At 32.4% G+C, this 15,498-nt stretch overlaps 1 protein-coding gene across 5 annotated transcripts in view; it reads left to right on the top strand.

Annotated features, from left to right (window-relative positions):
• Positions 1-15,498, top strand: part of LOC126837372 (lachesin-like) — a 102,398-nt gene that overhangs the window by 78,838 nt on the left and 8,062 nt on the right. For all 5 annotated transcript variants that reach the window (XM_050571278.1, XM_050571275.1, XM_050571274.1 and 2 more), the window contains 2 exons: positions 3,741-3,979; positions 11,517-11,618. In XM_050571278.1, coding sequence (XP_050427235.1) covers positions 3,741-3,979; positions 11,517-11,618 — 341 coding nt within the window. The remainder of the gene's footprint in view (positions 1-3,740; positions 3,980-11,516; positions 11,619-15,498) is intronic.

Below are 15,498 nucleotides of genomic sequence, written 5' to 3'. Positions count from 1 at the left end.
CTGTTTCATTTAACGGCCCACGAGCATGTGCTCACGTACCACGTGGGTAGTCATACACACGGGACATTGCTGCAGGTAGAAGAAATTATTTATTACCCGTTGAAGTTCAGACGATATTACTGTACGATGGTTTGAGAAGCAAATGCCGGATCCGTGTTCGAGAGTAAGACGCCGCAATAAAGCAGTATGAAATTCGCGACAGCTTCTTTGTGATTTATTATTATTATAATCCTTTCTGGCCTACGCACGAGTACCTGATACACCTGCTATACTTTTCTCAGTACTGCAAAAGTAGTAGTGCTTTTTGGTAAAAATAACTTTTACTCGCGTTGATTGGTCACCCGATTAGGAATCGCTGGGAAGTAATACCGTTTTGGTTTTAACGCGCACAAATACATCATTTTAACAATAATACAGTACACAAATTGAGATTGAGACTCATTTCTCTTAAAATAATTGCAATTTTTTAAAAACACCATTCATATTTCTATCTTTATGTGTATTCCAAAAACTCTATGAACTTTTGAGACTTAAACCGTAACGTATGCATATATTTTATTAATTTTTTTAAATTAAGAATAATCTGCTTAACACTTTGGCTGGTCTGGTCGACAATCGGTTTTGGATAATTACTTTCGAAGTTATTAAAGCTTAACATTCAGGACGATAATACTTCCTCCCATCCTTCGTTTTAAACGTTAGTCAATATTAAACAGGTAGTCATTCAAAACTGGTTATCCGTCATTCAACATTTTTAGCAAAATGTATTCCGAATTAAAAACATTAATTAAACTCACACGTATACCGTTTAAGTTTCAAAAATTTTAGTGCTCTGCAAAATAATAATAAAACAGACGAATAGTTAGTATTTTCATAATATTGTAAAATCACATAATACATTAAAATGTTATCAAAACTACAAAACTGAAATTATTTTCCTGAGAAAATGAGCGTCTTACGTTAAATAATTGTATACTTTAGCGTTTTGAACAACATGTACACTTGTATCAAAATCACGTTTCGTTTTGAAAAAAATACAGAATGCGCAAACCCAAGATTAACATACATGAGGTATCGCGTTTCCTTTGTCTTACTGTTTTTACCGTCTTCCTCGTGGTATCGAATTCGACCGGGGCACGGCAGACATAGAGATGAATAATGAACATTTCTTTGTGGTACTGACGAATAGAGAAAATATTATTATCTAACAATAATCGTCCAAGAACGAGTACATTACATTTTACATCTAAATGTTTTTTTTTTTTTTTTTACAAGTGACCTGCAATTTTAAAATCAGCCAATACGAAACAGGCCATTTCGTTTAACGATCATAAATATTAATGACGGGGGGAAAATAGTTAATTTATTCCGTTTTATTTAAAACACAGCAGCCGGGGAGAAAATCGACAAACAAGAAAAGCCGCTTCCAATGGCGGTTGTCCGGTCGTAACGGTTTCAATTATTAATCCATCGCTGCTCAATAATGGAAACGACTGAATTCGTTATTTTCGAATAACCCAGCAAAAGCGTTCACGCGCGGTGTCGGTATGAATAATAATAATAATCATATTATTATCACTTGGTCACGGTCACGGATTCGTTAAGATTAAGTTGGTACCCACAACCGTTGCTGTAAAAAAAAATTTGTCACAAAATAAATTTTAGCAAACAATATAAATAGTAATAAAATATGAATGGCACAGGGGAAAAACGGTAGTTGTCACATTATGAAAATTTTCGAGTATAGCAAAAACAAAGTTCGTGAATTCCTCTATCTCTTACAAATGAACAGAAAATATCACATTAAATGCTACTCTAATAATGAATGTATTTATTTAAACAATCTATTGACATAAATAAAAAAAAATTATTGGCATAAATTGAAAAAAAAAATGTCATAATGTGACAACTACCGTTTTTCCCCTGTGCCCTTCATATATAATACTCTACACCAAGTATGTAAATATCTCTGTAGGAATCTTGGTTTTTAACCCAAACACTATTCACTAACAGCTATATGTTTCGGGAATAGCAAGACGTATACTGCCACTTTGTTCGATAATAGTTTGCCCAGAGATTTGGGGGGGGGGGGCGGCTTGGGATACTAAAAATCTTAAAACTTGCATCTATTTTTTAGCGGAAGATTTGTTGAAATAAAAATAAAATATGTACCACTTGTTTTAAGTTTTGAGGTTTTGATAATCCCAAGCCCTCTCTAAATCTCTCCATCCATGCATTCAACGCTGCAAGACAGTTTAACAATTTGCAGATAGTTAAATTCAATAATTAGCATTAACGCTTTAGCTGTTAGACAGCTGATAAACAGCCGATTGATTAATAATATTGCATAATATTATGTTTAGACAGTTTACCCGTTTGTACTCGTCCACCCGGTTAATATAGGGCCAGTCTGCGTGAGACCGGGTGTAATACGATTTAATTAGAATTTACAATTAATTCGGATGTAATTGTTATTCATAGAGCTTTGTAGGTGTAATCCATTGTAATCCATTGTAGAAAATTTGAATGAACGACAAAAACGGCGAGTACCTAACTGTGTATGTAAATGGGGATGTAGACCGTTATGCTTTAGTTTACTAGTGCGTTTTCTATTGTAAGTTTCCTGCCGTGAAATTTTCCGACGTACGTATGAAATATTATCATATTATGAACGTCTCCCACTTTTGCATATTATTATTTCTGATTTTCGAGTTTCTCCGAAATTATTTCAGAAAAATAAAAAATAATTCTCGGAAGAAGTCTATCTTCCAACACAGGTGTCAAGCCCAATTTAGCGTTTTAAAATAATTGTCAGCTTTAAAAAATAAAAAATAACTCGGTATTATACGAAACCTAACCAGTCTATTCCAATCATAATAAAATATTCATAACATATATTTATAGTATAAAAAGTAGAAGAGTGTATTATGTACAATTAATATAGGCAACAGTACCCACCTGACCCGTAAATTTTCCTATACTTAAAAACGTTTTACTTTCTTATGTTTTACGTAAAGCAAGTATGGACCTCGTTTTTTCAAACAGGAACATGTTTTAAAATACATTACAAATTTATGTTTTAAACTACATTACCATCTAGACAAACATGTTAAAAAAAATATTAGCGTTTTAATATTAAATTTACATCAATCATTTGTTTGCTCTGCCTTTGTAAAGGTATTACATTCCTCTCTATAATTATTGGCATACCTATGTCTTCGGTTTGCCAAATTCCAGTAGCACATTAAATACACAATTATGTTTAAATTGTCCGTCTATAGGCAAGAACTCCGATAACCAGATAAAATGAAATATTTTGACATAATACCTATTGAAACACAGTGACGGTGACAATATTGTATTGTTTATTGGGAAATTACTATGCCGCCGTTGTAAAAGCCGAACGAATCTTGATCTTAAAAATATCTTTACAAAGTCATAGCAAACATCGATGAAAACTAAACAACCCAAACGATAATATTTTATAAAACGTTTTGTCTAGATATTATATTTTATGGAATTAAAAACATAACGTATTCCCTCATTTGAAAAAACCGAGTCCCTTCTTCTTTTTTCGTACGAGGGATCAAGGCAAACATTTCCAAAGTACACACATGTGCATATACATATAGGGAAAAAATAATTTTCATGATATTTATGTTTTCCGAAAAAATGATTGTAAGCAATATTAAAAAAAAAAACACAATAACGTTAAATGTGACTTTCGTTTTTTTTTTTAGACGGAGGAGAAAACGGCAAAGGTCATCATCATCCGGGACACCACAAAAGGCAGCGGTTGCACCACAGGCGTCATTTGTCGAAATCTTCGGCCGGGGACTATCCCTCGGGAAACTCGCTGATTAATGAGGTCGACAAACCGGGCAACATGTTCATGACGGAGAACGGCACGATTGTCACGTCGCAAATTGGCGGCACCGCAATTTTGCCGTGCGCCACGTCTAAGATCGGCACGGCCACTGTAAGTATACACACACTGGGGCTATACACGCGTTTTAATGGGTTTAACAGCTGTGGGTGTGGGATGTAAAGGTGGGAAATGGAAAAAGAAACCGAGAAGAAAGCCTAACGAGATTCCCGTCTTTCCTCGTGTGTACATAATAACAGTACAACGTGTACACCGTAGGTACAACTGACGACGCCCACGTTAAACCCCCGTCGAGTACGAACTCTACACACGGCCTTGTTATGTAGACAAGGAACGAAAAAAAACTTCTATTTTCTCCTCTCTGCTCTGCGGGAAAACCGTTTAAGCGTTACCGGTCCGCGTGACCACCGAGATTGGATATTTTAACACGGTTACTATGGCCCGACAACGGTACAGTGAAATGATAGGGTCAAGTGGAGTGATTGTTGTAAGCAAACGGGGCGCACGAAAAAGCAATTTTTATTTTTTTAGAAACGAAAAATTCCCCCTTTTCCCCTTCAAAATCGAGAAAAACACCCCCCAAAAAATGCACACGTTCTTCAGACTACTCGTACTATCTACTTCGTAGAAAGAACAAACAGGTTTGTATTTTGTTTAATTATGTGGCATATTAACGTTTTATTATTTTAATAGTATGGAGTTGAAATTGAAAAATGTAGTCATTACCATTGGCCCCATACGTTTACAATAAATAACCACAGATTTTCCTTCAACACAATACACATTATGTTATAACTACACTGTACAAAATCAGTTATATTTCAGTTAAACATTTATATCCACCGACGAGTTGAGGAAAATAAAGTAATTAAAAGGGTAAACAAGTCGAGTAACTGAAGAAATAGATCAAGTAAATTAGTAAACAAATTGAGTAAATAAATCGAGTATACGAGTAAATTTAATAATAATAGTAATATTAAATTAAAATTTATAATTAGGTTACCAGATTGAATTAAAAAAAAATTTATTTTGACCTCTAGGCTATGTCTATGTTGATAAAAATCAGATTCTAATCAATTCGGCTCGAAAAGAAGCAATAAATTATATTGTTCGTTTAACGACAGTTACTAAAATTATGGTTTACCGAAAATTAAATGTCAATGTAAAAAATACAATTATTAAAAAGTCACTAAACAATAGGCGGGCGCACTAAGAAGTTTTGACTGTTAAATCGGGGTGACCACCGACTATAAGAAGAAGTAGTAGTTTTAAAAGAAATAAACAATGCATACAATTACATAAAAAGTAAATTAAATATGTTCTTCGGTTACTATTTTTTTTTTTATAAACTGTATGAATTGTCAGTCATTCGACATTTTTTTTACCGTTAAATATGCTCCAATGATTTTTTATTAATATTTTGTTGGTCTTTTGTATATAATACTCGTTTACTGGATTGTTACAATTTTAACGAGTAAAAAATGACATAGAGAAATACATAGTAGAAATTTGTATTTTATTCGCAATAAATGACATATTTATAGGATGTGAAAATCGAGGTTACACGACTGTCAAAACCTTATAAGCCAGAGCACATAGCTTTATTATGAAATGTGCAACATCAGCGAATTATTGTTTTTAATTAAATTATCTTATAACAGTATAGGTACGCACTTACAGAATATTATAAAGCTCAACATAAAAATATAAGGGGGGAGAAATCAATTTTGTTCATACAAAAGTAAATTGCCTTTCAGGTTGATATTTAAATAAATAAATAAATTTCTTTGCTGGGTTGGTAGTGTTAGAACGGCGTGCTCTTGTATTATATTTTAATTGCCAATCAAGTTTTTAAGCAAACCAATTATTTTACGAAAATACTTTATTCAATTACAAATGATTTTTTTATAGTCTGAAACAAAAACAGACCGGTGGTGGACCGGGAAGAGTTTCTTAAATAAACTATTGAATAAGTGACCATCGGACGCTTAAGGAGGATTGAATGATTCCAATAACAGGTTCAACTTGTCTGTTACTACTCCAAAGTTCAATCGACCGAATGCCAGTATAAATTGCGGCGAATGTCTAGACATGATATATTATTATTACAAAAGTGTCCATCGCAAATGGACTGTTTAAATAGTGTACAAATCGATTTACCAATGCCAACAGCGTTTACGTTTTTGTAAAACCGACGAGTCTGATCGGAGCGGGTTGGACGAATTCAATTGGTTTCTATCGCCAAAGTATCAATTTCAAAAGCACTGCCGTTGTGATGAAAAGATTTTTAAAATTACAACTAATATTATCATCGGACAATTTAGAGCAAATTCGCTATGTATGGAATTAACTGTATTTAAAAGTGTGTTTCCCAAATACATAGTTCTCTCAACCATAACACGCATACCTAACGCGGATACAATAACCCAGTCGATCATAATATTAACCTAAGATTAAGTATATCTTAGTTTAATATTTGATATTTGTAATATTATAATTAAAAATAGCACCCGGAGAATTCTTTGAAAAAAACTTTTAGGAGATTTTATTTCATTGCATATTATCCATTTTACTTAAGCTCCTTCCATGCTCTTGGTCGGAGTGGTTTTTGTGGAAGTGATAAATCATCATCTTTAAATAATATAATGCGACCCACTCGTGTCATCTTCTTATCGTCTTTTTCCGTCTCCCCCGTGAACCGTGTTTAACCTTGCGATCGAGAGAATAAAAACTTTAAAAAGTAATCTCGAAACCAACACTTCATCTTAAAAAGTTGGGTGTAATATAAAATTATAACATTTAGGGTAGTGAAATAACATAATGTACAGGGTGTCTTCCGCTATTTTAGCAAATTTCGTACAGCGCAAATGTTTGACAAACATATTATTTTATAGGTATTAAAGCGTCGACTTGTCCATTTGATATACAAACTTGTTGTTCTCACTATGTACTTTAATATTATATTTAGGGTGAACTTTTTTAAGTGATCCATTCAATATATCATAGAGGGTTTAATTAGTAAGTGAATTGTTATGTACGTGATATCAAATTTTCACAAACTTTTATGTTTTCAACTCCCTCTCAAGTGTTTCAACTATTGAAGCTCAATAGTAATACATATTATAATATATTATAGTTTGCTGAATTTTTTCAACTGTCAAGAATAATTTAACACAACATAATACGATGTTATGTTACCGTGTGCCCTTATCGAATATTTATCAACTGTAGCATTATTTTTGATTATTTTTTAAAGTAGGACGCCCGCAAATTTCACGTTTAATTTTAACAAAGCCGTGTTACCACAATCAATGGACAGGTTGTGTCGGTGGAAACTCATTGTTGGACTTGTCGGGTATTTCACCTTTTTTTTTCCCTCGGCTTTTACCCCCCCCCCCCCCATGACCGAGAGAAATTAAGAAACTTTTTATACGGCCGTGTCCGGAATGCGCAACGAGAACGCCGAAAAGGTGGCCGGGCAACTGTAGCCGGTTATACCGCGAGCTTTTCACCTGCTCTGCTGGCTTTGCCGCATTGCCAGGGATTAGAAACGAGCCGAAGTGGAAAAGCGGTAGAACAATTTGAGTGTGTGCATATTTTTTGTTCGAGGGTTTTAATTGCGAATTTTTGAACGCCGGGCCATAATTGCCGATCCGCGATAGAGGATAATAAAACGTCGGTTTCCGTATCGGATCCAATTAATTATTAGTACCGTTTTCACGGCAATCTGATGTATCATTATATTATTATTTATTGTGTGTAACGGTAATATATGAGCAACACGACGGCCGGGATAGGTCGGCAAAATGCGAGCGCACGCGATACAAAAACCGCGATTCTTCTCCATGCAAACATTTTCTTACAACGCTTTCCCACCTTCGCAGAATATGTGCACACGCCAAAACCGCTCACGGTAATAACATACAGATGAACCCTGCCCCTCCCCCACAACACCCCCTCTACATTATTGGTACCTACCGGCCGACCATCGAGAGTACCTCAATACCTTATGAATATAACCGTATGATATGTACTGCACTACTGTACGGTCTTTTATGGGCGGAAATTACCTTTTTATTTTTTTCCACCCCACAACAACCTCAAGGTTTTGGCGTAGCCGTTCAATCAAGATTATTTTCGGCCACTCAAGACCACATCAACTGCGCTTGTACGAGTGGTGCCCGGAATAACTGATAAGCTCGTGGCGGCTATTTTCTTTTTACTTTTAATCCCGAGGCTAGCACAGTACAGTTTGCTGCCCACTCGATAACAAAAAAAAATAATAACGTCTTGCTCTCGAGTAGTTCTTTTTTATTTGCGATTCTATACCGACTCTACTAGAACGAGTAAAATTATTTGTAACAGTAGAACATTGTTTGTTTGTTTGTTTGTACACTGCTGATTAAATATAACCAGACGGTGCACTCTAAAAAAATCGAATAATGTAAATAAACTTTAATAACCTCAGGTCAGAGTAACCGAATAAATAATAACAAACATAATCCGTCTGTTCTACAATTGTAGTCGAAGAAATGTCGTCAAACATATGTAACGTTATCACCATCGACCTTCGTTAATCAACTACTTTTTATCAGTAGTTCTTATCAGTTTACGTTCTTATTGTATATAGCGTGTACAATATTTTCGGCACTATAATAATTTGGCCCTACTGCATTAGGTTTAAACCAATTAAAAATATTTATTTGACCTCTATGTGCGTACAATGGACAGTATGTATAACGTGGGAATTTCAACCCCTTAAAATACTACGACAATATTGTCCGGCTGGCTAACGCTATCGAACAACATCCGTAATGGAAATAATTATTTGCTGTGCGGCTAACGCGGGGCCAAGAATTTGCGAATGATATTAAAACAGTAACTTTCCACTCGATAGCGGTTAAAGTGGGCAATTGAAAAGTTCAAAGCACGAATTTGAATAACAATAATCATTATTTCTTCCCTTCACGCCTCTCTCTCTCTTTCTCAATCTTCGAGCCCTCGATAAACTGCTGCAATAAAAAATTTAATACATTCCGTTTACTTGCGAACACCTATTAAACACATTGGTGATACTCTGCCCATTACGGTTACAAAATTAGTTATATCCAATCAATAAATAAATTGGTTATTAATTCCCAAGTAAGTACATCTCATGCCAATAATCGACCATTCTAGCAAAGTCAATATTTCGGTTTATACTTGAACTACGCGAATGACGATAAACATCAACGTCAGTAACAGTTGGCAAAGAAGGACTAAAAAAACTGTTTAAAGAAAGAAATTCTTTCAGAGTTTATGAATGTATATAATGAGAGTTAATTACATTTCCGACATCTAATTTATTTAAAACACTAACTATTCGTGAAACCGATTTATCTTTTTCAAATATATTATCCTCAACAAAACAAAGATTAACTCCGTTCAAATAGCCATCCCGAAACCAATAATGTTATAGTGTTGTTGTCAATGTATATTATGTATTGTTTAAGTCTATATATTGTTACGTCTATCATAAGAACCGCTTATTTAAATACATTTTAAGTAGAACTTTCTAAACTGCCATTTTGAATATACTTAATTCCAATATTGGCCAACTGTAAATAAAAATGTCTACCTTTTTTTAAAATAAATACTAAACAATAATAGAGTATTATTGCACTGAAACGCAATCCATTTATCTCACCGATGAAATAAACCTTTTCCCTAGTTTTATTCAATTTTAAAAAATAATTAAAATACTTATTTCGTCACACACCTTTACAATTATTGGACCGATAAAATATAAATAGTAGAATAATGAGTATGCAATCAATACGCAGACTATAAGTTATTCTGTGATTTATTCATTTTATTGAAAATCTTAGATTTGGGTAGAATATTGACGATTTTTTTAAGGCTTTACAGCACTATTTTTAAATATCAAGAACCATTTAAAATATAAAAAACTTGGCCATTATTTACAAGATGTATAAGTACAATACTTAATAAATACAATGTTAACGGCCAATGACCATGATTGGGTTTTACTTATTAAATTAATTCCAAACGAATTGTAAATTTGGTCCCGAAACTATTAATTATATCGTTCGAACAGTTTTTGTTTACTTAATTATAACATATTAAGTGACAACGTATAAATGGTAAATAGGTATGGAATATCTTTTCTTTTTTTTTAACTTTTCCATTTCGATTTTATTCGGATAGCCTACTGAAAAATGTACTTAAACGCTTGGTGATAAGAACTTGGTTCACGGCAGCAAAACCGTAGCCCTTGACGTACATTTGGTTGGAGCCATTAATAAATTACTTCCCCCCCCCCTTCGTGAACATCGCATGGAATTACTTATTTTTTCTTCTTCCCAACGGTGCGATATAAGTTTCCTTAAGTTCTATACAGACGACCGTAGCGTGCATGATACTTTATTACACGTCGGTGCTAGTGCGGAAATAACGTGGTTGCGACAGCAGTCCAAACCAAAAGTCTAAATGCGGTGTGAGTTGTGAAATTAAAAAAAAAACAAAAATGATAATAATAATAAGCAAACAAAAATTAGTATATATATATATATATAAAAAACAAAAAGTTTTTCTCATTCAACTTTCTCTTTTATAATAAGTTTGTTTTCCAAAGAATAGTACACCGGGCGTTGTGTTCTGTTTTAAATCAGCGATATTGTTACGGTGATGGTGGAGATTTTTAAAATTTTTGCTCAAGTCAAGTCTTACTTTTTTGCTTAAGTCGAAAAAAACAATTACTTACAGTAATTCCACGTTACTATTTTTTTAGTATTCAGTTATGTAATTCAATGTGAAACGTTAAACTTGTGGACAATATTCCGTTAATTTTAAACGTTATAATAGGCTGAATTATTTATATTTTAAAAAAATCATGCTACGGGGTATAATATTTTTAGTTTTATTAAACTGCCCTCTGTATCTCGAATGCCTTGTTACTCGTGTCTAGTGCTATTATGATATGGGTCAAACCAGCCACGAAAAACAAAAAGGCAGAGAGATGAGATAACGTGAGCATAACATCATCAACATTAAATACATAGGGTAGAAAACCGACGGGACGGGAGAAGCGAGGTCCATTGTATAATAATTCTACCACTGGCACACACACACACACTTCAGATCTTCACTCTTCCCACGGGACGTTGCGTAACTGCTATTAAATTTACATACTTCTCGGTAGGGCACGTATGGATTGAGAATAAAGTATAAGCGGAATAAAAAAAATATCGAGTCTACTTCAAAATAATATTACTATTGTGCTTGCGCAGTTTAGGCGGTGCACGCGGGTAAACAGTTGTTGAAGAAAACTAACAAATCAAAGACGTGAATTATTTATTAACAGAATTTTTACCGTAACAATTTCATTTGTTGTTTGAATAAAAAATAAAAAACACATCGAGTATTTCTCTTATTACGTTTCAATCTACGCCGACCTATCAAAATAAAAAAAAAAAACCAAAATTTAATAGTGCACCGGAATCGGCCAAATTTTCCGGAAATGTTTGTATTGTGTATAAAATTTAAATATCAAAAACGTGTCTCGTTTAATCCCTCAACAAATGCCGATTTATTTTTCAACGTTTGACGGTTTATAAAATTAATTTTCCAGGTGTCTTGGATAAGAAGAATAGATTACACGATACTAACAATAGGGACGAGGAGTTATAGCAGCGACAAGAGATTTTACGTCGACCACACCAGACATCTAAAGGTAATGCAATAATATAATAATATGATAGGGAATGTACACACTCTCTTTTGATATTTTTGTAAAAAAAAAAATGTGATTAAAAATTATTTACATTGATTCAGTTATTGTATTTTTATCTAACTAGCTGTTCGTTTAGGTTCATTTTAAGTTAAATGACGTGTAAAATATAACGTTTCCCGTTGTAAAAAGCCGGAACCGTTAACGTTTTTTTGTTTTGCATAGAAGCGTAAAATATTATATTCAAAAGGAAATCCAAATTTGTATTTATTTTGTCGATTGTTGTCAACATTAGTTTAAATACATACCAAGTGATTGTTGACGCAGAGTTCTTTTAAATGACGCATTATACATTTTTATTAAAGTCATAATATTACTTTTTTTTTTGTAACAATGTAAAGTTAAAAAAATAAGTAATTTAGTAATGTTTAACCAACTCAGTGTAACATTTTGCATTTTTATCCGGAATGGCGAAACTTAATGTTTTTTAAATCAGGTTATTATTATATGAATGGGCAAATCAGTATCGCTTGTTCTCATCATTAAAGTTCCAAAATTAATTATACTAAAACAACACAAATTATAGGGTAAACCGTACTTAATATGAACTTGTCAAAAACTTTTAATTAGAGCTCATTATTTCTCGAATAATATCGAAATTATATATTTTGTCCAAATTGTTATTATATATTATTAACGATGAGTTATTTTTGAATCCGCTTAAAAATAAAGATATAGTTTTTCCAGAAAATCATTTGTTTTTTCAAGATTTAAAACAGCTTGTTCTTACTTTTAGTTAATCATTTAATTATGAGTTTGATATTGTAAAGACGTTTTGAGAATCATAAATGCATTTAACAACAAAGTTTTCCTGTGAATGTTAATAATGGTTACAAACGATAATGGTTTTAAAATTTTTAAAATTCTTGGCTATCGACTTCCGTCTATTTCTCGGATAAAATTTGCTAATTGATTTTGTAGTTCGTAAATAGGTATTTTCTAATATCCTTTGTGAAAATTTAAGTTTCTTCCAGACTGCTTGGCGGACGTTTTTTACTTGAATACATTAAATTGCGCTCTGTATTTTTATAAGTACTTTACGGCGCACGTTAAAGCTATTTATAATAACACCGTCGACGGTAAGCTAATATGTTTTTTTATAAGTTCTACTCTTTTAATAATACCTACTGTGACTAGATAGCTGTATGTAATATGCACAATAAAAACGCTTCGGTACTCGTTTACCGAATTTTGCCAGTTTTAATCCCCCACAGGGATTTACTGGCCTTTGGCACATTTTTTTCGCTCAAGCCGTACGTTTTCGAATCCCTGTAACGTATCAAATAATTATTTTCCGGGTAATTAACGATAAAAGCGATCAACATTCCGGATTGGTAGTAAACATGTCAATAGACGGTGCAAATAAATTCGTTCACCTCCCGTTGTTGGCTCATTGACAATAGGACAAAAGCCAAACGAGAGAGTACAAAAAGGATTAAAGGAGTGCCACTATAAAATATGATAACAACACGTTTACAACGGTTTGAAAAAGAAATTCTAGGTGGACATTGTTAAACACCACAAGACGTTGTATCGGCAGAAGAGTTCTAAAAATTATAAATTAGCGCACAATAATTGTTATTATGTTCATATAACAAACCGAGCATAGAACGTCTCATGACAATATCATAATACATTTTATTTTCATTATATGGCCCTTATTGCATAATATTATCGTACCACGTCAAAGGTTTTAGCTATTTGTCGGTTAAACATTTATGGAGATATCTCACTACTGCATGCATGACCGGATTGGCTCAAAAAAAAAAATACACAAAATAGATACATTGTGCTGCACTCTAGGCCAAAAAATAAAAAACATGGAACAGTATGAAATGTAAAAGTCATGTGCAAAGCATTTTCGATAACAACAACAAGTTTAAACGTGTGAATTTCATTAAAAATATTCTGGTAAACGGAAAATTGGGCGTTAAATTTAAGTTAAATGTAATTACCAAATTATATAACCTATAATTTACGAATAATATTGATTTTAAAGTATGTACCATAAGTGCGGTCTCGCATGGATTACCCTTAAAATAGTGTACATTTATTCATTGTAGTTTGATTTTAATTTTGTTTGATTTATTTGTATTTTATTACTATTAATTATTGTTATAATCAGAGTTGTGTATCATTCGACTAAAACATTATCTAAATAATTATCTAGGTATCATATTATTTAAGTAAAAGTTTGAATAAAAAAAAAATTCGGATAATATCAAAAATAATCTTTTAAATCTTTTTTTATTCGAATTATTCCAAACAAAGCTTATTTGAATAATTTGTTAACATAATATTTGTTAAACAAGTGTTTTTTTAAGTAATTATATTTTAAAACATCATGTCGTATAATATACTACCTATATAAAACCAGTATATATGAGAAGACAATTTTTGTTCGAATAATAATTTGTACAATTCTGGGTATAATTTTATAATATATTATTATAACTATTTTTCCTCTCTTAAATGAAAATGTTACGGATATTTTAATTATAAGTGCATACGTGGCCGAATGTGGCATACCAAAAAAAACTTCACAAGTGAACATGTGTCCAAATATGACACAAAAAGTATTTTTGAACTTACAACAAAACTCTGAAATTTTAAGTAAATTCCCCGTAATTAGCGTCTACCAGAAGCTATAAGCTAATTTTTTTTTTTTTTTGATAAAAACAAATATACCATGCAGAGTGCAGTGGTTTTACCTTTTACGACAATCGTCGATATTATAAATCACGAGTTGATTGAATCATAAATAGCTTATACAAAATATACGGTACTATATTGTTGTATAGTTATTAGTTATTGTGAATTTTGTTTTTCAATTACATAACATTTAAAATTTCAACTACTCGGAGGCATCGTAGCTTTTACATAATATATTTTTCTATCAATGTTTATTTTTCCCCTCGAACGAAATGGATTCATATAAAATGCTAATTGTGCAACATACGCGGTTTGTTATAAAATATAATTTAGTAGAAAGTTTCAGATATGATTAAAAAATATATAGATATAATCATCTTTACGCTCTAAACATTATATTGCCTACCTCTGCGTGTTATTAAATATTTTAATATGTACCTAACATATTTACAGCTTACTTTTATTATGGTCAGGTGTGCGTTATGCGTTTTTGGAAACACGGTTTTCCGTGTACGCCAAATGTATACTCAACATACACATAGTGCACCGAAGTTAATGTGCTGTTATTATATTTATTACTTGTTTTTTTTTTTTTATATATTAGAGATTACAATCTATAATTTTCAAATATTGCATCGAACACACAAAAAGGTCAACTTAATTTTTAATATCCACCTTTTCCTCAAAATAGTCTATTTAATAATTTTGTAAACACGGAGTAATTCAATAATTATTTTATAATGAATAAACAATCGTTCCGTGGTCCAATGTCGTAACACTGAATTTCTCCTAAACTAAAATAGAACACTTTTAAAATGGCTTACATTAATTTTTTTACAGTGATTGTTATGATTATTATTAAGCAAAGTATAAGGGTTTCTAACGACTTTGCTCATTGTTCAAAGAGTTCTAAGTAATATAGTTTATCAGTTGAAGCTTGTTTACCGTGATTGCCTTTCTGCACAAACTTGTATTCAAGTTCCTTAGGCTAGTCAGTTCAGTATACGGCCTCGTTTAGATAATTGGTAACCTCGTCTGTTTATTTAGTACCCTGCCTGCATTTAAGATAATGTAAGCGCGGTGGTAAAATTAAATTACTATCATTAAAATTTGGTTGAGAAAAACTGATAAGGAACATTTGTCTGCATTAAGTTATCTTCTATAGAACACC

The sequence above is a fragment of the Adelges cooleyi genome, unplaced genomic scaffold, assembly GCF_023614345.1.
Source record: "Adelges cooleyi isolate 19-005CV unplaced genomic scaffold, UGA_ACOO_1.1 ACOO_flye_CR_arks_rails_tigmint_CR_PRNA_248, whole genome shotgun sequence".
Classification (NCBI taxonomy): Eukaryota; Metazoa; Arthropoda; class Insecta; order Hemiptera; family Adelgidae; genus Adelges; species Adelges cooleyi.
This window is presented reverse-complemented; position numbering and strand designations above follow the sequence as displayed.